Below are 27,158 nucleotides of genomic sequence, written 5' to 3' on the forward strand. Positions count from 1 at the left end.
TATACTGCAGGTATAAGCATGTTTTCTCATGAACTATAACAAATGCATAATATTTATACATGGTATTAACAATAGGGAATATGGAAAAAATATACCAAATATACCATATGGAACATAGTTAGTGATAATATTCTGATGATATTCTTTTATAATCTCTGTAACAAATGTTCCGCAACAATGTAAGGTATGGGGGGAGGGGTGTTGTATGGGATTCTGCACATAATGCATGATTGTTTTGTAAGCTCATAACTTCTCTAAAGAAAATAAAATAAAGTAAAAAAAACTATATTTCAGGAATACAGAGAATCATAATGAGTGCTGAATTAACATTTGGTCATTTGTTTTCATGATAACCCATGCGTAACTTAATAAACGTTTCTGGTTATTTTAGTATTTTTTTCCTGGGAAAAGTTCAAGAATAACTTAAATAGAATGCAAATGACCAACATCAACCATGTCTTAAAGTAATGGAAGTAAATAAAGCAATTAAATGAACAAAAAAGGGGCAAGGCGAGCTGATCAAAAAGTGAAGACTGTGGGCCCTGGGAGAGCAGCGGCAATCCTCCAGGTGCAACAGCAAGAACCAGGAAGGAAGGAGGGCCCAACAGTGGGCTCTTGATACTAATGGCTACACTTTTGAGCCTATGCACCTGCAATAAGAACAAGGCCTAGAGTAGCATTGTGCCTGGGGGTTTCCTCCTGACAGCCTTCATGTTACTCAAATGTGGCCACTCTCACAGCCAAACTCAGCGTGTAGATGTGATGCATTCCCCCCAGCGTGGGACACGACACCCGGGGATGAGCCTCCCTGGCACCGAGGGATCACTACCACATACCAGCTGAAGAAGCAACTAGAAAATGACCTTGAATTAAAGATTCAATGCAGAACAGCAGAATATACCTGTCTACATATAATAACATGACTTCGGGAAGCGGTTTGACCTAATGTAAGGGGGAAAAGGAAAGGAGAAATGAGATTATAAGGCTGTGAGTCTCTAAAAAAGAGTCTGGAGGTTGTCAGAAGGAATACCCCTATGTACAACTGAACAGAGTCTAAGAGACAGATAAGGTAGATACAACCCCAGGTATTGGTTCTTTTGAGGGATAAAGAGACCCACGGGTTCTATGGTCATGGCAGAAGGGGTTCACTGCCATGACAGATGGCCCTTCTTTGGAGCTGGTGTTTCTGCGTGATGGAAATGGACTCAGAGGGGATCTCTTTTCACAAGACTTGCATGCTACTTTATTGGAATTGTAGTTGGTGCTGGGTTTAAGATATATGTAGGGGATTTGAATCTCTGGACTGATAATATGACACCCAGGCCCAGAGCCTCAACAGACTTCAGCTCCTACACTTTGACTTATTGGACTTACTCCACTCAGCTAACATGGAGTTGAAGAAGGTCAACCACCACAACATGGAGCCTAGAGTGTCTACAACTAGAAGCGGGAAGAGTGCATCCAGTACCCATGTGGAATCTAAGCCCTCACTTGACATAGGTGTGCAATGGACACAACCAATCCAATGTCCACAGAGAAAATGTGGAATGGGTGTGGGAACGGTAGCCATGGGGGCTGCTGGGTGTGGGGAACGGGAGGAAGAGATGAGATGTGGAGGCGTTTTCGGGACGTGGAGTTGTCCTGGATAGTGCTTCACGGACAATTACGGGACACTGTAGATCCCCCCAGGGCCCACTGGATGGAACGTGAGAGAGTCTGGGCTATGATGTGGACCATTGACTATGGGGTGCAGTGATGCTCAGAGATGAACTTACCAGGTGCAATGGATGTATCACGATGATGGGAGAGAGTGTTGCTGTGGGGGGAGTGGGGGGCGGGGGCGGTGGGGTTGAATGGGACCTCATATATATTTTTTAATGTAATTAAAAATAATAATAATAAATATTTAAAAAAAAAAAAAAGTGAAGACTGCAAAGAGCAAATCAGATGAAGCAGAAGTCAAGAGACGAAATGGTTCAAATGCAAAAGAGCTCCTTTGAAAATGTACTTCCTACCTGGCTTACTAGGATTACTTATAGTATAACTTCTAAGAATGAAATTAACTTTTGTCATTATGATTTATTTTTGGGGGGAAGCAGACTTGGCCCAGTGGTTAGGGCGTCGGTCTACCACATGGGAAGTCCGAGGTTCAAACCCCCAGCCTCCTTGACCCGTGTGGAGCTGGCCCTTGTGCAGTGCTGATGAGCGCAAGGAGTGCCCTGCCACGCAGGGGTGTCCCCCGCATAGGGGAGCCCCACACACAAGGAGTGCGCCCCGTAAGGAGAGCCGCCCAGCGCGAAACAAAGCGCAGCCTGCTCAGGAATGGCGCCGCACACATGGAGAGCTGACACAACAAGATGATGCAACAAAAGAAACACAGATTCCCGTGCCACTGACAACAACAGAAGCAGACAAAAAAGACACAGCGAAATAGACACAGAGAATAGACAACCGAGGCAGCAGAAGGGGAGAGAAATAAGTAAATAAATAAATCTTTTTTTTTTAATTATTTATTTTTTGGTAAAATAATAAGACTTGTGAAGTTTATGAATACTTTTAATAGTTCGTTTAATTTACACCCTTATTTCATATGTGGTTGCTTATATTGAAATTTATGTAATATACACAAATTCCATATTCTTTTCATACACTGCTATAAATATTTTTGAAAAATCTCTGAAGACTATCTCTACTTCCAGATGAAGGAAATAGGGTTCTCTTATTTATCACTCTTCAATCCTAAAAGAGTCTTGGATTTTCCTACTCAATGTTAGTGTTTTATAAATGTTTAAATAAACATGCTTCAACAATAAACCTTGGCATGAAACTAACCCCACCCAAAACAACTCACTAGACTCTACACCTCAAGACATTACCTAATCAGTCCTTAAACTTTAAATATACATGGGAAACAGGGGTAGCTCAGGCAACTGGGCTCCCATCTACCACATGCGAGAGGTCGCTGGTTTGGATCCCTGTGCCTCCTAAAAAAGACAGTAAGCTGGTATGACAGGCAAGCACAGCAAACTGATGCAATAAGATGATGCAACAAAAGACATGAGGAGGAAAAACAGAATGGGAGACACAATACAGCAAGGATCGGACGTGGCTCAAGTGATTAGATACCTCCCTCCCACATTGGAGGTCCTGGGTTCAGCTCCTGGTACCTCCTAAAGAAACAAGACAGACTCAGCAAGTGAAAAACAACAAGGGGGTGGGGAGAAACACATAAATAAATCTTAAAAAAAAAAAGAACGTTAAATATACAAACCTCCCCAGTCAGTATCTCTAGAAATAAAAAGACTTCTAAGAATTCTCTCTGGGAAGCAGAAATGGCTCAATGGATAGAGCTTCCACCTACCATATAGGAGGTCCAAGATTCAATACCCAGGGCCTCCTGGCCTGTGTGGTGAGCTGGCCCACAGAGTGCTGCTGCACACAAGGAGTGCCGCCCCACGCAGGAGTATATCCTGCCCAGGAGTGGTGCCACCCACACGGAGAGCTGATGCAGCAAGATGACACAACAGAGAAGAGATAATATGAGATGTAACGAACTAGGTGGGTGAGGTGACGCCAGAGAATGATCACCTCTCTCCCATTCCAGAAGGTCCCAGGATGGGTTCCAGGAGGCACCTAATGAGAATACAACAGACACAGAAGAATGCAGATAGGGTTGCTTCCTAAGAAAAAGAGGTGGAAATGACAAGAAAAACTAAAGAAAATATGTTTATACATCTTAGATTAGTATAACAAGGCATATACACTATTTTAAAAATCAAACTGCAATATAACATTTTTTAGGAGGTACCAGAGATTGAACCCAAGACCTCCTTGTACATGGGAAGCAGGTGCTCAACCACTGAGCTACATCCACTCCCCAATGAGTTTTTTTGTTGTTTATTGGTTGTTTTTAGGAGGTACTGGAAATCGAACCCAGGACCTCATACACAGGAAGGAGGCGCTCATCCACTTGAGCTACATCTGCTCCCTACAATGTAATTTTAAAACTATTTGAAACTTTAGAAATACCATTTAACTTAAGTCTTGACCTGGAAGGCCATTTTTTTAATTAACAAGCATACACAGCTGTTTAGCAAAATGAGTAATTTCAAAGAAACTGGTACACCAATATAATATACAATGGCTACACAGTATTTCAGATATGAAGCTCTTTTACAACCTAATTAATCATTAATATGTACTTTTTGTTAGGTCACAAATTTAGGTGTAATTTTATTTCTGACCTTTTTTTAAAAAACAGCCTTAGTCCAGTAAAATTGCCATACATGTACATGTTTAAACTATACACTTTGAGTGGTTTTTTCCTAACTTCCACTATTTCTAAAAGTTTTTCATTTTTTCATCATCCCAAACAAAAACTCTGTATTCATTAAACATTATCCATTAAATAACTTTCCATTCCTCCCTACTCCCAGTCCCTGGTAACCTCTATTTGACCTTCTGTCTCTGTCAATTTGTCTATTTTTTAAAAACTCATATATAAGTAGAATCATACAATATCTGTCCTTTTGTGGCTGGTTTATTTCATTTAGCATGTTTTCAAGGTTCATCCATGTTGCAGCATGTATCAGAACTTTGTTTCTTTTTATGGTAAATAATATTCCATTGTAGGTACATATCACCTTTTGTATATCCATTAATCTCTTGCTAGAACATTGGTTCATAGTTCCTGTTTTCAGCTCAAGTCGCTGTATTCAGTTCTTCTGGGCATATACCTAGGTGTGGAATTTCTGGGTTGTATGGTAATTCTATATTTAATTTTTTTAAGAACCACTGTTTTCCCCAGCAGCTACACCATTTTACATTCCCTGCTAGCAGTGCATGAGGTTCCAATTACTTCCCCATCCTTATCAATCCTTTTGTTTATTTTTTACTTTTCGGGGTTTTTTTAGGATGTACAGAGGATTAAACCTGGGACCTTGTACATGTGAAGCAGGCTCTCAACCACTGAGCTAAACACTGTCTTTTTGTTTTTTAAAGATTTATTTTAGTTCTCTACCCTTCCCCCATCCCACCCCACCTAGTTGTCTGCTCTGTGTCCATTCGCTGTGTGTTCTGTGTCCACTTGCATTCTCGGTGGCACCGGGAATCTGTGTCTCTTTTTGTTGCGTCACATTGCTGCTTCAGCTCTTCGTGTGTGTGGTGCCACTCCTGGGTGGGCGCACTCCTTGCATGTGGGGCTCTCCTACGCAAGGAACATCCCCACATGGCATAGCACTCCTTGTGCGGCAGCACTGCGCATGGGCCAGCTCACCACACAGGCCAGGAGGCCCTGGGTTTGAACCCTGGATCTCCTATATGGTAGATGGACGCTCTACCAGTTCAGCCACACCCACTTCCCTTGTTTTTTGATAGTAGCCATCCTAATGGGTGTTAAAAGGTATTTCATTATGGTTTTGACTTGCATTTCCCTAGTGACTAATGACAAACATCTTTTCATGTGCTTATTGGCCTTTTCTACATCTTCCTTCAAAAACTGTCTATTCGAATTCTTTGCCCATTTTTTAACTAGATTGTTTTTGTTGTTGTTGAGTTGTAGAAATTCATTGTATATTCTGGACATTAAACCTTTATCAAATAATGATTTGCAATTATTTTCTCCTATTATGTGGGTTGTCTTTTCACTCTTTTTTTTTTTTTTTTAAGATTTATTTTTTCTCATCCCCCCTTTGTCTGCTCTCTTTGTCCATTCACTGTGCATTCTTCTGTGTCTGCTTGTCTTCTCTCTTTAGGTGGCACCGGGAACCAATCCTGGGACCTTCCGGAGTGGGAAGAGGTGCTCAATCTCGTGCCATCTCAGCTCCCTGGTCTGCTGCATCTCTTATTTTCCGTCCTCTGTGTCTCTTTTTGTTGTGTCATCTTGCTGCGCCAGGTCTCTGCTCGGGACAGCTTGGTGCACAGGCCAGCTTGCCTTCACCAGGAGGTCCCAGGAATCAAACCTTGGACCTCCCATATGGTAGACAGGAGCTCAATCACTTGAGCCACATCCACTTCCCTTCACTCTTTTCATAATGTCCTTTGATATGCAAACTTAATTTTGTTGGCCCAGTTTGTCTAGTTTTTCTTTTGTTTTCTATACTTTCAGTTGTATTTAAGAAACCATTGCCAAATTCAAGGTCATGAAGATTTCCCCCCCATGTTCTCCTTTAAGAGTTTTAAAGTTTCAGCTTTTAAATTTAAGTCTTTGATGCATTTTGAGTTGTTTCTATATGGTGGAAGGTAAGGGTACAACTTCATTCTTTTGCTGTGTATCCATTTTCCCAGCATCATTTGCTGTAAAGACTATCCTTTCCTCCTGAATGATCTTGGCACCTTTGTCAAAAATCAACTGCCACATATGCAAGGGTTTATTTCTGGGCTCTCTATCCTATTCCATCAGTCTCTGTCTACCCTTATGCCAGTACCACAATAGTTTGATTACTGTAGTGCTGTAGTTAAATTTTAAAATCAGGAGTCCTCAAATTTTGTTTTTCTTTTTCAAGACTCTTTTGGCTATCTGGATCCCTTGATAGTCCATATGAATTTTAGGATGGTTTTCCTCTATCTGCAAAAAAAACCCCATTGGGTATATTAGTTTGGGAAATAATGTCATCTTAATAATATTAACTCTTCCAATTTATGAACATGTGATATGTTTCCATTTATATAGGACTTAATTTCTTTAAAAAAAAATTCTTTTAGTCATGTTTTGTAGTTTTCAATGTAGAAGTTTTCTGCCTCCATGGTTAAATTTATTCCTAAGTATTGTATTCTTTTTGATGTTACTGTAAACGGAAGTATTTTCTTAATTTCCTATTTGGATTGTTCATTGCTAGTGTTCATTGCTAGCACACTAATTTTTGTGCACCGATTTTGTATCCTGAGACTTTGCTGAATTCATTTATTAGGTCAAGTTTTTTAGTGGATTCTTCAGGGTTTTCATAAGATCATTTCATTGCAAGGAGATAACGTTACTTCTCCCTTTTTTATTTGGATGCTTTCATTTCTTTTTCTTATCTAATTGCTCTGACTAGAACTTCCAGTACTATGTTGCCTAGAAGTGGTAAAAGTGGACATACTTATCTTAGAGGGAAAGCTTTCAGTCTCTCACCATTCAAAATGACATTAGCTCTGGGTTTTTCTTGTATGGCCTTTATCATGTTGAGGAAGTTCCCTTCTGTTCCTAGTTTATTGAGTGTTTTTATCATGAAAGGGTGGTTGGATTTTGTCAAATGCTTTTCCTGCATCAATTGAGACGATCCTATGGTTTTTCCCCTTCATTCTATTAATGTGGTGTATTACATCAATTGATTTTCCCCTTCCCCTCCCCCACCCCCTGCCCTACTGTTTTTGTTGTTGTCCATTCTCTGTGTGATCTTCTGTATCTATTTCTCTTTTTGTCTTCTCTTCTCATTTTTTCTCCTCTAGGATTCAACAGGATTCGATCCTGTGGACCTCTGATGTGGAGGGAGGTTCCCTGTCAGCTGTGCTACCTCAGTTCCTGGTTTCTGCTACGCTTCACAATGACTCTCCCCTTTGTTTCTCTTTGGTTGCCTCTCTTTTGTAGTATGACTATCTTGCTGCGTGACTCACTTGGGCAGGCAATGGCTCACTGTGCAGATACTAGGCTCGCTATGTGGGCACTCAGCTTGTCACACAGGCATGATTTCTCTTCTTTTTCACCAGGAGGCCCCAGAGATCAAACCCGGGTCCTCCCATATCGTAGGTGGAAGCCCTATCACTTCAGCCATATCTGCTTCCCATCAGTTGATTTTCATATGCTGAACCATCTTTGCATTTTGGAGTTACATATATATATATATTTTTTTTTTTTACTCTTTGTAGCATGCCAGGGAACATTATGTGCTGTGAAGAATGACAGCTATAACAAGATGTCTCAAACTGAAAAAGCCTTAGTCCAACCCCTCAATTTATGGAAGGAATTAAAATACCTATTTTAGATAACAAATGTTACTGAAGAGTTAAGAAAGAATCTTATTCTATGTAGTGTCATATAATAATTGAATTTTAGGATATATCTATAAACTTGAGATTTTCACAAATCTAGTTTTAATTAAAACTGGACCCATCTATATAATAAAAGTCAATATCTATAAAGGCATTTACTTCTTTTTTTCCCCCTTCTGATATGGTTCCATCTGTTAGGGCATTGTTTTTGCTCATTGTTGTTGTTTTTCCCTCATTGTCTGTTTTTGCTTTAGAAGGCACCAGGAACCAAACCAAGGACCTCCTATAAAGGAGGTGGGTGCTCAACTGCTTGAGGCACACCTACTCCCTGCTTGTTCATTTTTGCTCATTGTCTGCTCATTGTTTTCATTCACTGTCTGCTCTGCTCTGCTCATTGTCTTCTTTAGGAGGCACCAGAAACTGAAACCAGAACCTCCCATGAGGGAGGCAGGCACTCAACTGCTTGAGCCACATCTGCTCCTGGCATTTAATTCTAATTATGAATGTGCTTGAAATTCATTTCATTGAAAGAACCCAGACGACAAAAAGGACAACCTTAAAAACTAAAGATTTCATGATTTCTAAGATAAAGTTGGGGGAACAGTTATACCTACCCCCATGATAAAAAGAGTAGTTCAAACCATGATTTTATAATGAGGATGGGGGAGGGGGGTCAAACTATTCACAGGACATTATCTTTGATTTTTTAGCCTTTTTTTGGTGATTTTTATTTTTTCAGTTCAAACTTTTAAATGTCAAAGCTAAAAGAGAGAAGTGGATTTGGCTCAACTGATAGAGTGTCCGCCTACCACATGGGAGGTCCAGGGTTCAAACACAGGGCCCCCTGACCCATGTGGCCAGCTGGCCCACACACAGTGCTGATGGACATAAGGTGTGCCGTGCCACACAGGGGTGTCCCCCATGTAGGGGAGCCCCATGCGCAAGTAGTGCACCCCGTAAGGAGAGCTGCCCCACACGAAAAAAGTACACCCTGCCCAGGAGTGGCAAAGCACACACAGAGAGCTGACACAGCAAGATGACGTAACAAAAAAGAGGCACAGATTCCCAGTGCTGTTGACAAGAATATAAGCGGACACAGAAGAACACACAGTGAATGTATGTAGAAAGCAGACAACTGGGGGGGTGGGGAAGGGGAGAGAAATAAATCTTTAAAATAAATAAATCAATATTTTTTTAAAAAAAAAAAGGCTAAAAGAGTACACAAGTGTACTGCTGGCATTCTACCCTTAATGAAACAGTTTGTCTAAATCAGAGGCTCTTAACCTTTTTATGCTATGGACACTCTAGCAGTCCAGTGAAACCTATAAACACTTTCTCAGAATATTATTATTAAATTTATAAAATAAAATACATAGGATTACAAGGAAAATCAATTATACTGAAATACAGTTATCAAAATATTTAAAAGCAGATCCACTTACAAATACACAGGAAATACAGACAAAAAAGGGCATGTTCACATATACCACAGGACAGGAATATAATCAGCAAGATGAACACTGTGAGAAATTCTACATAATAATCAACGTGGTTTCCAATAAATAAATTGTAAAAAAAGACAGTAAAACCTATAAATTAAGAGACTTAAACAGCCCAATTATCTAACAATAAGTAAACAGATAACAAATTGTGGTATCCTGACTGTGATGCTAAGTTATAAGGATCTCAAAATCAATGAACTCTACACTTAAAATGAATACAATTTACTGTTTGTAAATTATACCTCAATAAAGATTTTTTAAAAAGATATCACCAATTATAATTTGTATATCTTATTCAGACCCTGAGTTAAAAAAAAAAAAAGGATAATTAAGACAACTACAAATATGAATATTAACTGGGTATTTGAAAATAGGAAGGAATTATTTTGTTATTTTGGTGTCATAACAATATTGTCGTTATATCTTTAAAGTCTTTTATCTTCTCAAGATAAATACTGGAATATTTATGGATAAAATATGATGTTGGGGATCTGCTTCAAAAATAGATTCCAGCATTTCTGGGCCCTGTACCAAGGAATGGGATCTTAACAATTCATTAACGGACCCCTTGATGGGGGCTAAGAGCTGTGTAAATTAGGGAAGAAAAAATAAACAGGTTCAGGTCAAAAATGTTTTGGGGGAGGTGGGTCAGGACAAAATTTTGCTAAGAGATACCACAAAGTGAGTGACTAATACCAAATAAATGGATTGTTGATGATTCCTAATATTATTCCTGAAAACCAAACTCACTACTCACTCCCCTCTTTCCTGAGTGACTCAGATTATGATAAAGCTAGATTGCTCTACTGATGAAGCTTATGTCACACAAAAAGTGAGTGGAGGAAGTAGAATCAAAACTTTAAGAGTGGGGGTGGCTGTAAATTTCCTTAAAAATGGCACAAGAGGCAGGTGATCCATTTGTGTACAAGTCATTTCTTATGAGAGAAAAAAATTGAAGGCGAAAATCATGCAACTCATAAAACGGGTAAAATTGCATATATAAGACCGTTTTTCTTTTTTTTTTCCTTTGGAGGTATCAAGGCCAAGGATTGAACCCAGGACCCCTTCTGTGTAGGAAGCTGGCATTCAACCAGAGCTACACTGGCTCCCAAGACCATATTTCTTTGATACAGAACGAACATATGTTAATCCTGTAAGATGTTAATATCAGACAAAAAAACAAAAAACATTATGCTAAGTGAAAGAAAGCAGGCACAAAGTACTATATAATGTAAGATCCTATTTATATAAAATGTAAATACAAATCAATTTATAAAGATGAAATTAGATTAGTGGTTATGTAGGGCTGGGAAGGATAGAGGTATTGAAAGGTTAACTGCTAAGGGCTGTGGAGTTTTTCTTTTTGAAGTAATGAAATTGTTCTAAAATTTTTTGTGGTGATGAATGCACAACATTGTGATTATACTAAAAGCCATTGATTATACACTTTGGTAAGATCACATGGTATGTGAATATATCTCAATTAAACTGCTTTAAAAATAAATAAATGTGGGGGGTGGGGAGTGGGGGTATATGGGAACCTCATATTTTTTAATGTAACCTTTTGAGTGTTATGTATCTTTAAAAAAAAGAAGATAATAAAGGGGGAGGGATAAATAAATAAATAAATAAATGTGCTAGAATAGCCAGAAATAGCAGCTATGTGGAGCAGAGGAAGCATAGAGATTGAGAGGTGAAGAATTTTGTTTGTTTTTTGTTCATTACTGTTATTATTGAAACAATGAAAATGCTCTAATAATGTCTGAAGTAATGAATGTACAACTATGTGATTATAACAAATACTACTGACTATACTTTGGATGAACTGTATATTTTACTAATATGTAACAATAAAATTTGTTTTAAAAAATTATGCAAGTCATTTCTGCTTCCACCTTCCATTCCTTCCCCTGCCCCACCCAGTGTTGGGTTTCCAAAGATAGCGGTTGAAAGGGAGGGGAAGCCAGCAGGAGCCACATATTCACAGGCGGCTAAAGTGGAGGAGGCAGTAGCCTGAATGGTTGGGATATTATTACACTGAGCATATAACTAATTGAGCAAATAAGTAAATATACTGAAAATAATGGGAGTCAGGTTTTTTCATTGTCTGAGAAGGGATTTACAAACACTGAACCCTCACAGATAAGAGAACAGGTGTGAACCCATGATTTCTGTATTATATAACAGAGATGTGTACCTATGTGTACATGTATACATATATACATACATATGTACTGTATTAGTCAGCCAAGGGATGCTGATGCAAAATACCAGAATTGGTTGGTTTTTATAAAGGGTATTTATTTGGGGTAGGAGTTTACAGATACCAGGTCATAAAGCATAAGTCACGTCCCTCACCAAAGTATTTTCACGTGTTGGAGCAAGATGACTGCCAACATCTGTGAGGGTTCAGGCTTCCTGGGTCTTCTCTTCCAGGGTCTTGCTTCTCTCTGGGTTCAGGGTTCCTCTCTTCCCAAGGCTTGCTTCTTCCTGGGCTCAGGGTTCCTCTCTTCTTGGGGCTTACTTCTCTTTCCTCCATGAGCTCACTTCCCGGGGCTCCAGCTTAAGGCTTCAGCATCAAACTCCAACTTCAAAACTCCAACATCAAAAACCCTCAACTTGGGAAGCGGACATAGCTCAACTGAGAGAGCGTCCATCTACCATATGGAGGGTCCAGGGTTCAATCCCGAGGGCCTCCTGACCCGTGTGGTAAGCTGGCCCACATGCAGTGCTGCGGTGCACAAGGAGTGCTGTGCCACACAGGGGTGTCCCCGCATAGGGGAGCCTCATGCGCAGAGTATGCCCCTCTAGGAGAGCTGTCCTTGTAAAAAAAAGCGCAGCTCACCCAGGAGCGGCACCACACACACGGTGAGCTGACGCAGCAAGATGATGCAACAACAACAACAAAAAGAGATGCAATTTCCCAATGCCACCGGATAATGCAAGCAGACGCAGAACACACAGCAAATGGACAGAGAGAGCAGACAACGGGGGAGGAAGGGGAGAGAAATAAATAAATAAATCTTAAAAAAAAAAACAACAACAACCCTCAACTCTGTCCTTGCCATGCCTTTTATCTTTGAGTCCTCACCCACCAGGGGGTGAGGACTCAATGCCCTCATGACATGGCCCAATCAAACCCCTAATCATAACTTAAGCACACCCAGATACAGACCAAATTACAAATGTAATCCAATATCTATTTTTGGAATTCATAATCATATCAAACTGCTACAAACACACACACACACACTTTCTTCTCTCTGTAGCAATCAGCAATCCAAACACCCAGATCTTGGTTTCTAAATCCCATCCTACACTTTAAAAAAAAAAAAAAGCTTCTTAGAGAAATAGCTGACTCCATAATTCCAGAACTGGGACAGGGAAAATACAAGAGACTTTTCTGTGACAGAAATAAAGAAGTTGGTTTAAAGAAGGGGAAAAGAGGCATATCAAAAGGATACTGTAGCTAGCTAGTAAATTTAAGTTAACTTGAAGGAGATCTTCTGGCCAAATCCAGGGTGATCTGTATATCAAAAGATTAAAGCCAAGTGGAAAAAATAGAAATCCATGAGTGTTTAATATAAATGAATAATAAATAGATGAGAAGGGAAAGTTCTTGCCCATTGTAGAATAAATGTAGAAGGAATCATAGTAAATAATAATCACCATTTGGCAACCAGCACAGTGGCAAGTAATACAGGCAAGAGTTACCAATGGATGCTAAGAAAATACCTGCATAATATCAGAATCTTGTTCCAGAAAATGCCAATCATATACAAAAGGGAAAATGAGGGAGATGCTAACTGAATTAGGTGATCTAAGTTAGCATCACCAGTGGTGGGATGTACTTCCTAATCTGATATCTTAGAAGAACAAGGCATCACTCTTGTGGTACTCCTTTCAAGAATGCATGACCTGGGAAGTGGATGTGGCTCAAGCGACTGGGCTCCCATCTACCATATGGCAGGTTCAGGGTTTGATTCCCAGGGCTTCCTGGTGAAGGGAAGCTGGCCCACACAGCAAGCTGGCCTATGTAGGAGTGCTGGCCTGAGCAGAGAGCTTGCACAGAAAGATGACGCAACAAAAAGAGAACACAGAAAAGACAGTAAGAAATGCAGCAGACCAGGGTGCTGAGGAGGCGCAAGAGAGTGATCACCTCTCTCCTACTCTGAAAAATCTGAGGATTGGTTCCCAGTGCCGCTAAAGAGAAAAGACAAGCAGACACAGAACAACAGATGGGGTGGGGTGGGGACAGAAATAAATAAATAAATCTTAAAAAAAAAAAAAAAATGCATGACCTAATCTAGTCATGAGGTAATACCAGACAGACCCAAATGCAGGATCACCCTGCAGAATCAATGACTTGTGTTCTTGGGAAACGGATGTGGCTCAAGCAGTTGGGCTCCTGTCTACCATATAGGAGGTCCAGGGTTCGATGCCCAGGGCCTCCTGGTGAGGGCAAGCTGGCCCACGCGGAGTACCGGCCTACATGGGAATACCACCCCACGTGGCAGTGCCGCCCTGTGCAGGAGTGCTGGCCAACCCGGAAAGCTGGCACAGCAAGATGATGCAACAAGAGACAGAGAGGAGACAAAATAAGCAGACATAACAGAACAGAGAGCTGAAGTGGCGCAAGAGAGTGATCACCTCTCTTTCACTCTGGAAGGTCCCCGGAGCCACCTAATGAGAATACAAGCAGACACGGAAGAACACACAATGAACGGACACAGAGAGCATGCAACAGGGGGAGGAGAGAAATAAACAAATAAATCTTAAAAAAAAAAAAAAAAGTCTTGTGTTCTTTAATAAAGACTGTCAAGGACATAAGAATTGGGGAAAGACCTAGGAACTGTTCCAACTGAAGGAGAGTGATGAGATGTAACAATCAAAGGCAACTGTAGGTACTAGAAAGGATCCTGGACCAGTAAGAAAAGATACATTGTTGGGATGACTGACATCATTTGTGTGGGATCTATGGATTAGATGATAGTGATGTACCAATGCTGATTTTCTGATGTGAAGGACTGTATGCTGGCAATACAGGAAAGTCCTCGTTTTGGAGGATATAGGCTTGAGAGAATTTAAGAATGATAGGATATCCAGGCAGAAAAAGACAAAAGATGGTATAATGTATCAAATGTGGTAAAATTTGTGTACTTAGGTGAAAGAGACATGGGAGTTCTTTGCACTGTTCTGGAAACTTTTCTGTAGGTTTGAAACTATATCAAAAAAATTCTTAAATGAAAAAAATTAATACAGGAAGAAGAGAAGTAGGTCTGGGTGTGGATAAGCAAGAAAGACCATGGTTGATGGTTGTTGGCTGTGGATGGGTAAATGGGGTTCATTGACTATTTTGTCTATTTCTGTGGATGTTCAGAATTCTCCAAGAGTTTCAAATATAAACCTAAAACAAAGACCTGTCTTATAGTAATATATATATATGCATCTTTATTAATGTGTTAAATAATAGTATCCAGCAGATCTAACAGCCAATAGTAATTTCCAGGTTGTGATGAGCATTAATAATTTGAGAAATCTGCAACAACTGTAAAGTGATCCATGAAAATATATATGATTAGTATTAGTGATGCAATCACAGGTATTGCTCATACTACCATGTTGGGTTGTTTCCATCCAAGGAAATACTAAATTAGAGTAAGAGGTTAGTGGATTTAAAAAATACAATTTTTTCCCATCCAAGTTTAGTACCTCCTCATGAAATCTGGTCTAGTGGTAAGAGTCTTCATTAAAGATTCTAACATCCTTTTGATATAATAAAGTGATAAATCATTAACTTATTTTTTTAATCCAATGTGATTTTTTAATAATCTTGAATACAAAAGAGCCTTTACTACAGATAGTATAATAATAGTAATAATAAAGTTACCAGCTGAGACTAAAAATGTCTATAACCTACTAATTATTGATTTATAAATGATGTAAATCACTATATTTCAAATGTAGCTTTGTAAAATACAAAATGTTTTTTAGAAGAACATGTTTGTCCTTCTAGCTTTTACAATGAAATAAAAGAGTGGAATTCTGGTTTTTGTTTTATTTTCATTTTTTTAAATTATTGAACTTTATCACTCATACATAAACACACATAAACAACAAGTGTATAGTAAAAGCTGTGAACTTGCAAAACAAATATGCATAACATCATACAGGGCTCTCACACCTCACCCTACCACCAGTACCTTGCATTATTGTGAAACGTTTTTAACAAATGATGAAAGAGCATCCTCAAAATACCACTATTAACCAAAGTTGTTGTATTTGGTGTATTTTCCCCCATCCTACCCTATTTTTATATCATTCACACATGAATATACATAAATAAATGTATAGTACAAATTGTGACGTTACAAAGCAAACAAGCACAATAACATCATACAGAGGTCCCATATATCAACTCACCACCAACACCTTGTATTGTTATGAGACATTTGTTAAAAATTACGAAAGAATATCATCAAAATCTTATTAATACTACTAACTAAACTCCATATCTTACATTTGGTGCATTTTTCCCCTACCGATGCTATTTTTTTAAAATATATTTTTATTTCAGAAGTTGTGAAGTTACAAAACAATCATGCTCATGTGCAGAATTCCCATATAATAGCCCTCCATCAACACACCACATCATGGTGGAACATTTGTTACAGCTTGTGCGATAATACCATCAGACTATGACCACTAACCATGGTCCATAATGTATATCTGGCACACTTTTTCCACTCCCCCATTATCAACACTACATCTTTGGCATAGATGCATGAATATTACAGTACTGCTGCTAACCACAGTCCACAGGTCACTCCAGTTGTATTTTTTCCCATGCTCCCCCACATTTGCACCACCCTGCAATAGTGATGTTCATTTGCTCTAGGTCACAAAGAACACTCTTGCATCTGTACCATCAACCACAATTCTCACCCACCTCTGGCTTTACTGTGTTACTCAGTCCCTAGATTATTCTCTAGCTTTCTTTCAATTGACATTTATATCCCTAGACTACCCTTTCCAGTGACATCCCATTTATAAACCAGCTGTTACTATACTGTGTTATCCTCAACTCTATACATTTCCACACTTTTACAGTAAACTTCTACAATACATTAAGCATCAGTAGTCCATTTCAGCCCTCCTTTTATCTCCTTTAAGAATCCACCACCTACCACCAGGTCTTGAAGATGTTTTCCTACATTTTCTTCTAGAAGGTTTATGGTTCTTGCTTTTATATTTAGGTCTTTGATCTATTTTTAGTTAATTTTTCAATATGGTATGAGATAGGGTCCTCCTTCTTTCTTTTGGCTATGGATATCCAGTTCTCCAGCACCATTTGTTGAATGGACTGTTCTTACCAAGTTGGATGGGTTTGACTGACTTGTCAAAAACCACTTGACAGAAGCGGATGTGGCTCAAGCGACTGAGCTCCCATCTACCACATGAGAGGTCCCCGGTTTGGTTCCTGATGCCTCCTGGAGAAGATGAGTAAGAGAGCAAGCTGGCATGACGGGCTGGCACAGCGAGATGATGCAACAATATGATGCAACAAGGAGACACAATGAGAAAGACAACAAAGTCGGGAGTGGAGGTGGCTCAAGCGATTGAGAACCTCTTTCCCACATGGAAGGTCCCAGGTTTGGTTCTCAGTGCTTCCTAAAGAGAAGACCAGCAGACACAGAGAGCACAAAGCAAATGGACACAGAGACCAGACAGCAAGCGTAAACACAGGGTGGAGGTGGGGGGATGGATAAATAAATCTTAAAAAAAAAAACACAAAAACACTTGACCATAGATGTGAAGATCTGCTTCTAAATCATCAATTCAGTTCCATTGGACTATGTGTCTGTCTTTATGCCAAGTACCATGCTGTCTTTACCCCTGTAACAAGGTAATATGATTCAAAGTCCAGAAGTGAGAGTCCACCAACTTCATTTTTCCTTTTTAAGATGTTTCTGGCTATTCACTACCACTTACACTTGCAAATAAATTTGTGTTTTATATTGATTTTAAAAATGCTGGTGGAATTTTTATTGGGATTGCATTGAATTTATCAATTTGGGTAGAACTGACATGTTGATGGTATTTAGTCTTCCAACCCATGAGCATGGAATGTTCTTGCAATTATTTAGGCCTTCTTTCATTTAACAATGCACTGTAGTTTTCTGAATACAAGTATTTTTCATCCTTGGTTAGGTTTATTTCTAAATATTTGATTCTTTTATTCACTATTGTAAATGGAATTTTATTCCTGACTTCCTCCTCAGATTCTGCATTTCTAGTGTCTTTTTAAAGGTCTATTTCATTTTATAGCTACTGTGGGTTTTTTTTTGTTTTGTTTTGTTTTGTTTTGGCTACTGCATGTGTAGAGTATCTTTTTCCAGCCTTTCACTTTCAGTCTATAGGTATCCTTGCGTCTAAGGTGAATCTCTAGCAGACAGCATATAGATCGCTCATATTTTCTTACTCATTCCACCAGTCTGTGCCTTTCGACTGGAGAGTTTAACCCATTAATATTAAATGTTATTACTGTAAAGGCAGTTCTTATTTCACCCATTTTGACCTCTGAGTTTTATCTGTCATATTTTATTTTCACCACTCTTTTGAAACTTTTAGGTGCTTTTACTGATACAATCATCATTTCTAGACTCTCTTCCAAGACTCTGTGCTGTCTTTTCTTTTCAGACTGTAGCACACCTTTTAGTATTTCCTGCAAAGCCGGTCTCTTTGTTATAAACTCTCTCAGTTTCTGTTTATCTGTGAATATTATAAATGTGCCCTCATTTTTGAAAGACAATCTTGCTAGATATAAGATTCGTAGCGAGAAGTTTTTCCCTTGCAGTATCATAAATATATCATACCACTGCCTTCTTGCCTCCATGGTTTCTGATGAGAAATCAGCACTAATCTTATTGGGTATCCCTTACATGTTTTGCATTGCTGCTCTCAAAAATTTCTCTTTGCCTTTGGCATTTGACATTCTGATTAGTACATGTCTTGGAGTTGGTCTATTCGAATGTAATTGAATGGGAACACATTGTGCTTCTTAAGACACAGATATCCATGTCTTTCAATAATGGGACATTTTCTACCACTATATCTTCAAATATACCTTCTACTTCTTTCCTTCTCTTCTCCTGCTGGGACACCCATGACACATGTGTTTACACATCTCTTGTTGTCATTTAGTCCCCTGAAACCTTATTCAATTTTTTCCAGTCTTTTCTTCATCTGTTCTTTTTTATGTCCACTTTTGGAAGCCATTTCTTCAAGCACACCAATCCTTTCTTCTGCCTCCTCAACTCTGCTGTTACAGGACTCCAGTGTATTTTAAATTTCATTTACTGCACCTTTCATTCCCATAAGAACTATTTTTTTTTAAGATTTATTTATTTATTTATCCCCCCCCCCTCCTCCCCACCCTGGTTGTCTGTTCTTTGTGCCTATTTGCTGCATCTTCTTCTTTGTCTGCTTCTGTTGTTGTCAGCGGCACGGGAATCTGTGTTTCTTTTTGTTACGTCATCTTCTTGTGTCAGCTCTCCATGTGTGCGGCGCCATTCCTGGGCAGGCTGCACTTTCTTTTGCACTGGGCGGCTCTCCTTACGGGGCGCACTTCTTGCGTGTGGGGCTCCCCTACACAGAGGACACCCCTGTGTGGCATGGCATTCTTTGTGCGCACCAGCACTGTGCATGGGCCAGCTCCACACGGGTCAAGGAGGCCTGGGGTTTGAACCGCAGACTTCCCATGTGGTAGATGGCCCTAACCAATGGGCCAAGTCCACCTCCCCATAAGAACTATTTTTGCTTTCAAATTCTTCCCTTGTGCTCATTCAATGTCTCCTTAATATCCTTAATCTCTTTAGTCATCTCATTGAATTTATTAAGGAGATTTGTTTGAACATCTATGATTAGTTGTCTTAACTCCTTTATGTCACCTGGAGGCTTATACTGTTCCTTTAACTGTACCATATCTTCCTGTTTCTTGGTATGGATTGTAATTTATTGTTGGTGTCTTGGCATCTGGATTACTAGATGTATTTATTCTGGGGGCAGTTTCTCTCTTTAGCTTAGGGCTTTCTTGCCCTTTCTCCTTTGCTGGTTGTATAGTAGGAGCTGAGGATGTAGGTAGGGTGGTAAGCTGTGGAGGCTGAAGCTGCCCACATCGCCCCAGGGATCAATGAAGCTTTGCCAGGGGTAGGGAGAGAGTCTTAGCCGTGTGTAATAATCCAAGTTGTGCAGGCTAGACTGTTGTTGCCCAGAGAAACCAATGAAAGCATACCCTTCCTCCCCTGCCTCAGGTGGGGATGGAGCTGCAGGTGTAAGCAGCAATCTATACCATGCAGGTTCAAAATGACCACTGTTACCCCAGTAGACTTCAGACTATTCAGAGTGCAGCAGCCAAATGCACCTGCAGTTACCCGGAGAGGCTGGTGCAAGTCCCCCCAGCTTTCTTCCTGCCGGAGGTGGGGATGGGGCTGAGGCTTAGTCCAGATTTGCAATCCAGTCTTGCTGGAAAGAAGCCGGTCTTTATCAGCACTGTGAATTTCAGTTAGCCCTGCTTCCCCTCATGCCAAGAGCAGAGTTAAAATGGCAGCTACCGGCCTCTTTCAGACTTGCACAGGTTCAAACTTTAGCTGTTCTTAAAATTATACTTTAGTCCACTGAATTTACTAATCCGTAGCTGAAGATGGCACCCAACCGTCTCTTCTTCCCCTGTTTTTGGGAAATGGAGCTTCCAATTCCAGCTATGGAATAGCTCCTGAGGCAGCTTGTGCCACCAGCGGAGAATGGGCATTGGCCTGCACAGCGTAGAGTGCTCTACTTAAAAATCTTGTCTACAGATTGGTAGTCTCCTTCCATTCTTTCAAGGATGTTGCAGGATGCTCTTCTGGTCCCCTGGACCCCCGAAACAGCTGCTTTAGATAGCTCTGGGTGATTACTAACTGTCCTGTAGCAAGAGCTGACTCTAGGAGCTCCTTACTCTGCCACCATTTTGCAGGCTGTCTCAAAATAGTGGAATTTTACAAAAAAATTCTTTCAGGCAAACAATTTTAAGAATCAAAGAAACTGTAACTATTTTATACATAAAATATATATATACTACATGTAAACACAAAAGGAATATATCTAGGCCAATACAAGGCATAATCAGAACATTTCCACTTAACTTTTCAATGTTCCCAAGTCCAAACTCAGCACCTAAAACAAAAACACAAAGACCCATATTCCCCTAGAATTTAATGCTAAACTAAAAATCTAGCACCCAGGAATATAGAACAAGCAATGATAAGTATTTTCCATTTAAATTTTCCCAAAAATATTCCTTGGGAGCAGATGTGGCTCAAGCAATTGAGAGCCTGCCTTCCACATGGGAGGTCCCACGTTCTGTTCCCAGTGCCTCCTGAACAAAACAGAAAAAGCAAAACGAGAGGCAAAACATACCCAAAAAATCAATTCATGGAAGCCAATGCGGCTCAGTGGTTGAGTGGCAGCTACCCATATACTAGATGCCAGGTTCAATCCCTGGTTTATGGATAAATGTTAATTTATTTTGTCTCCTTGTTTCTTAGCAGACTAATAAATGTCTGTTTCAGGTGCTGAACAATATTTAATTCAAATCCAACAACAAAATTCAGAAGCCCAATTTTAAGTAAGACTTACACTCAAGGTAATTTCAGACTACAATGTTTATTCTAAATACCGTAGCCTGGTTAACCAGAGCTCAAACTAATGCTAGAGATTGAAAAAAATAAAGTCTCCAATTAGATATGCTAGTTTTCAAGAAGTGTTTCAAATATTTTTAAAACTTAAGGAAAATTTCAAACTAAGAGAAAAGTGAAATTTGGAAGACTATTTGGAAAAGCCTTCACTCATATTACCGCTCTCTGTAGCTTCTCTACATAAATCTTCCCAAAGTGTTAGTGCTCACAGGATTAAAAATGTCTTATAAATCAATCCTGAAACCTCTTCATAAGCATATCAAACAGTACAAAACCTAAACAATCAAGAGTCTACATAAAGGTGGCTGGAAAAAGGTACCCTACACACAAGACAAATACAATCATTCTTCCTGGCACTGAGCCCTCTATTTTCCTCCAATATCGCCAGAGGCATTCTACTCAGGAAATAAAATATAACAGTTTATGCATTCTGTATTAATTTTTTAATGGTATTTCTTAAGATAACTCTGAAAAAATGTATTTTTAAAACATGCAAAAGCCTATCATGGAAAAAGAGACTCTCAAAATCATTACATTCAAAATAAACTTCTACATAGTAGAAAACTGGTATCTTAAAAGAAGAAACAATGTAGCAATGATGTTGTCAATGGTGAATCAAATTTGCTTAAGTCTAAAAACATTTTTTTAAAGTATTAAAAGAACAAAAAAACTCTTCCATAATATTTTATATAGTGTCCCAGAAATAAAGATTATCCAAATTCCTATAATGTACATCCAACTATTTAAGTCTGAAAAACCACTAAGATTAAACAGTTAAAACTGGCAAAAACAAAACAAATTTTAAAAATAGGTCTCACGTTCTTCGACAAAATTTTTACATGAGCTGCTAACCTTTCTCAACCTCTGCAGTCTTTAACCTATCATCCAAAACTGGGGAGACAGATGGAAAACTGAATATGTAATTTACTTATCCAAAAATAAGCTATAAAGAATTAAACATGTTTTAACAGTTCTGTTAATACTAATTCAGGGCCTTTCACTTGTGTGTTTTCCACACATTTCTCTCCCTCTAAAAGACAGCAAAATCAATTGTATAACTCCTCCCTTCCCCCTTCAACCCAGCTAACATACAAAGGAAAGGACTTGCTCTATTGTGCAAATTCAGTCCCTGCAATGAATCTTTGTTAACTAAAACCTGATTCAGAAATAGTTCTCATTTAATTTTTAAATCAGCAAAGGAAGTAAAAATAATGAACACGGTGGATATATTAATATTTCAAGAAAGTAAAGCCAAATTTGGAAATGTTCCAATTATATTTTAGTAAGATTTGGTTTTCCTTTAGCACTGAGGGGAAAACCCAAATCAGCATCCTATCCAAGATTTCTTTTCCACCAAAAAAACACTGATCAAAATATTAAAAATACAAATAATAAATAAAATGTTGACTCTGATCTTTCCCTCCCTAAAATGCCGCTAAGCTGCCCTGTCCCCAAACCTGTCTGGTTCAGTTTTTTGCTTTTTTATTTTTTTTATCTAAACACTACTACAAACGCCTAATTACTGTTAAGAGAACATTCATTTTGAAAAAAACATTTTACATAATGTATTCCCAGTGTACACCTCTTAATCCTGTAAAACAGTTATTAGTTAATGTTGTAATCAGCTAGGGAAAAGGGTAAGAGCAGGTACTTTAACCTCAGTTTTAATATAGGTATTATATGGATTTTCTCATTCTAATTTTTAAAAGACACCAGAGATAAATACTACTGTTTTCTTGCAGAGCCATGGTGGTTATGGTACCATTTTATCTCTTTCACTTAAAATAGTTGATTTAGTTTTTCTCTCTCAGTAGGAACCACACATTTTAAAAATATACTCCACAATAAGAAAAAAGGTCTTGAATTTCTCCAAACAAGGTCTATTAGCAGCACTGTTGGATCAGCAAGGATATTTCTTGTACATGCAGAAAATCTTTTGAAGGATAAACAAGAAAGAGAGATTACCTGTCAGGGAAGAGGAGTGGGAAGTGGAAAGCCTAGGTCAGGGGTGAAGGGGAGATTGTTAAACTCTTTTAACGTGTAAGAATGTACTATCTATTTAAAAAACTAAATTTGTTTAAAAATGAAAGTCACCTTAAAGGCGTTTCAGGGACACACTGTCTTAGTTTTTTAATTATCTGCTTTTATGAGAAGCATCTCCTTTTGTTCTGCAATAGGTAAGATGCTCCTTTAAATGTAATCTTGAGCAAAGTACCGGCTAAGCCATCTTTAATATAGTAATGTGCCTCCAGACTGCCGCTTTTCCAAGAGCTTGCATCCTCGGCCTCCTCGTCGCGTAACGCATTATGAGATCTGCTCTGCTGATTCCCACATAAAGTGGGTTCTAGCCGCCATTTTAGAAAGTCAATTCATACAAGCCGGACCATAGCACCATCCACTTAAAATCTTTCCAAACTCCCTTGGACGATTTCCTCTTTCCTCTTCCTACCCCCTTATATTGCAGAGGAGTCAAACTCCCTGTGACAAGCATGCAAAGTCTCTGGAATCTGCCCAATGCAAAACTACACGTCTGGCCACATATCACCTAGGAGCAAAGAGAATGCTGCAATGCACGTGTTTGCACGTCGGTGCATGCAAAATTCACTTCTCTTTCTACAGAGAAAGTCCACAAGGAGATAAAAGTGAGCACATCTAAGTGGTCTATCCCCTCCAATATCCTGCACCTTAATGATTTTTCCACCAAAACAATGAAGATATTGGGCAGGAGAGGGCGGAGAGAGGGGTGGAGCAGCGCCAGTAAGAGAAAGTTCCCATCAGCTTCCGAATTAGCCCGAGGTCTCCCCTTTATCACAGGGGGGCAGAGGAGAATTTTTGCTCCCTGCCTTCCCCTTTCCTGGTTTCACAGGCATAATGTAGTAAACACAGAGAGAGTCCCTAGAAGAGCGCACCTCCCCCCAGCCCCGCCGAGAACAGCGTTAGCACGTTATGAATGGCCTCACTATTCCCGGCTCCTTTTCACACGCGGACACGCGCAAAGGCGCGCTCCAGCGGTGAAGATTTAACACCCCAGTAACAGCAACCACCAACAGAATCAATGATCCTCCATTTAAAAGAGAGGAGCTCTGCTGCCGCTGCTTCCATTTCCGTATCCAACAGCTCAAGAGCGAGACGCAATCTGTTTTTCCCATGGTGACTCACTAATAAGGACGCTCCATAATTTCTTCACTCAGTAAATAAGAAGAATCAAGAGTAAACCAAACTTAAAACCTTTTAGGGTCTTGAACATCGGAAGAAACTAATTTTGGAGGACGATCATAAAGATCTGCAGTGGTCCTCCATTTGCACCATGTCTAAGAAGTCGTTAATGTGTTTTATACTGACACCCTCTATCAACCACGGTACACATATATTTCACAAAGAAAACATGCACTAAATGCTACTAAGTGAATAAGATGTATCAAGAGCAAACTCTCCCCTTATTTCTCGGACAAATAAAATATTCTTATCTTAACGGGCTTGCATTTTTTAACCACTTGATTACAGAATTATGGCTGGAGGAAAATACCATTATTTTCAGAGACATGCCATTATAACGCCAGCGCGACCGCAGTGGCAGAAATCCCCAGGCTTCCCCTCGACCTCGAGCGCCTATCTGAGGTGGTACCTTCCTACGAGAGCCTGCTCTTACCCCAGCAAGCATTTAGCCCCCAGCACCCTCCTCATCCAGAGACCTAAGAGGGCTGCAAGCAGGAGGGCGAAAGAGGCGCACCAACTTATTTTCTGGGATCACTATCTGCCCCACCCCGAAAAAAAAAACAAGAGAAAATTTGCGTTTGCCATTTCCAATGAGTTTCTAGATCTACAGAGCTTGCGTGTGAGAGGTCCCTAGAATATAGTCTTTCCAGTTCAGAGATGTTCCTACATTACCTACCAAGACTTCTGTTTTTGTATGACCTTGTCTTGCACACAAAAACCTCTTGAAACCAGACATTTCCACACGCTGGAGGAGCGGGGAGCAGAGAACCGCGGGACTCTGGATTTTGCCGCGCCGGGGGGCTGTGGGGCGGGCGCGGGTTCGGGTCCCCGTGCGCCCGCAGCCCTCCCGCCGCTGCTCGCCTCTGCAGCTTTCGCCCGGCCGGGAGGCGGTGGCTGCGACCCGGGGCGCGGGGAGGCGCCGTCCCAGAGGCGGGAGAACGGCTCGCCCGAGCAGCCGTGCAGGGACGCGACCCCACCGGGGAGCTCCAGACACAGCGCCACTCCGACCCACGGCGTCCCCGCCTGAGGCGCACCCTCCCCGCGCCTGCTTCCCGGAGGCCAAACAACAGTCTCCTTTTTCGGAAGGCTGAGGGCGGTAGCCGGGGCTCCGCGGGCGCCCTTCACGGCCGCGGCTCGGCGGCCCCGCTCCGCCGAGGCCCGAGGCCCAACGCCGGGACGCGGGCCGAGCGGCCGACGAGGGCAGCCCGCGCGCACCTCGCACCCGCCAGTGGGTCTGGGGCCAGGCTCCTCCTCAGCAGTTCCGCGCACGGGGAAGGGTCGGCAACCGGCAGGAGCGGGAAGGGCGCCCGAGGAGAGAGCGCGGTCCCGGCCCTCGTGTCACTCACCGTTTGAAATGCTCGATGATCTTCTCTTCCCGCACATTCTCCGGTAAGTTGCCCACCCAGAGGTGCCTGGTTTCCCGGACCATGCTGGGCGGTGTGCCGGCGGCCGCTGTTGCTGGTTCTCCCTCGCCGGCTTGGTACGAGACCGTCAGCGCCGGGAGGCGGGCGCAGAGGCGGCGGCGGCGGCGGCGGCTGCGGCGGTGGCGTCGGCAGCGGCGGCGGCTCCTCCGGCTCCCCCCCGTGCAGAGACCATCCCTCTCCCCCAGGTTCTGACTCTCGGGCCCCGCAGCTCCGCTCTGCCGCCACCACACACCCGAAGCCGACCCTCGCGCTCCGGCGGCGCATGCGCCCGGGCGGCGGCGGGAGGGGGGAGCAGGGAGGAGGGGCGAGCGGGACTCGGGCGGCAGCGACTACCACGGAGCTGGCGCTGTGGCAGCCGGACGCTTCCCACCGGCGCGCGCGCGGCCCGCCTCTCGCCGCCTGGCCGCCTCCCCTCGCCGCGGGCGCGTCCGCCTGTCTGCGGAGGCTCGGAGTTCCTCCCAGCCGGCGCGCAGGCGCGCGGGGGAGGGCGGGGAGGGAGGAACGCGGAGCCGGGAAGGAACGCTCGCGCGCTCGGTCCCGGTGCGCAGGCGCGCAGCCGTGGGGGAGGCCGGCCGCGGGGCGGGCTCGGTCAGTCAGGCGCCCGGCGCTGAGCACCGGGAGAGAGGAACGGCCTCTGGTTCCCCGCGCAGACGTCCTCAGGCGCCAGCCTGGTGAGAGAAACGAGAGAAACCGGGTTGGTTTTGACAGGGCTGCGTGTGCGAGCGGCTTCTCCTAAGAGAAGCCAGATCCCTTCCCCAGTTCACCCTTCAGTGCAGCGCCTGGCCGCTTCCGGGCACTTGGATCCCCGCCTGCTTGGGAAAGTGGTCAGAACAAGGCCGCTCTTCTCACCACCCAACTAAGCAATGACGACTTCGGAAACCCATCCCTCCCAAGAATCCCTAGCTTGTAACGTGAAGCAACTTTATTTTATATGGGTTCTTGCGAAACTTTTTGAAAGATATCCTTGCTGATCGTTACGGTATACCAGGAATAGAACTGAAATGAAAATTGTATGTCTAAGATGGACTTGCAATTATTTAATATTTTACCGAAGGGATTAGATCGCTGGCCTTTCCAGGACAACATATAGTTGAATTTTACATAAAAGTTTATTAAAAAAAAAAAAAAGCCAACTTATCGGAATCTGGGTAAACCCCACCAAATAAAGCCAACTACACTGAGTCCAGAAAAAATCTTTCCTGTGTTTAGTTTACGAGTCTACACTGTACTTAATAAAACTGATTTCAGGAGGTCTGATCAACCGAGATTCCCTCCCCTCCTCTCTCAGGACATCCAGAAGGCTAAGCAAGCCT

At 41.4% G+C, this 27,158-nt stretch overlaps 1 protein-coding gene across 2 annotated transcripts in view; it reads right to left on the bottom strand.

Annotated features, from left to right (window-relative positions):
• SPEN (spen family transcriptional repressor) overlaps positions 1–27,158 on the bottom strand; it is a 115,468-nt gene that overhangs the window by 81,209 nt on the left and 7,101 nt on the right. For both annotated transcript variants that reach the window (XM_004472159.5, XM_071217766.1), the window contains one exon: positions 25,768–26,513. In XM_004472159.5, the coding sequence (XP_004472216.1) occupies positions 25,768–25,850 (83 nt within the window). In that variant the 5' untranslated portion in view covers positions 25,851–26,513. Of the gene's footprint in view, positions 1–25,767; positions 26,514–27,158 lie in introns of those variants that run through there.

This window comes from Dasypus novemcinctus, chromosome 9, assembly GCF_030445035.2.
Source record: "Dasypus novemcinctus isolate mDasNov1 chromosome 9, mDasNov1.1.hap2, whole genome shotgun sequence".
NCBI classification, from domain to species: Eukaryota; Metazoa; Chordata; class Mammalia; order Cingulata; family Dasypodidae; genus Dasypus; species Dasypus novemcinctus.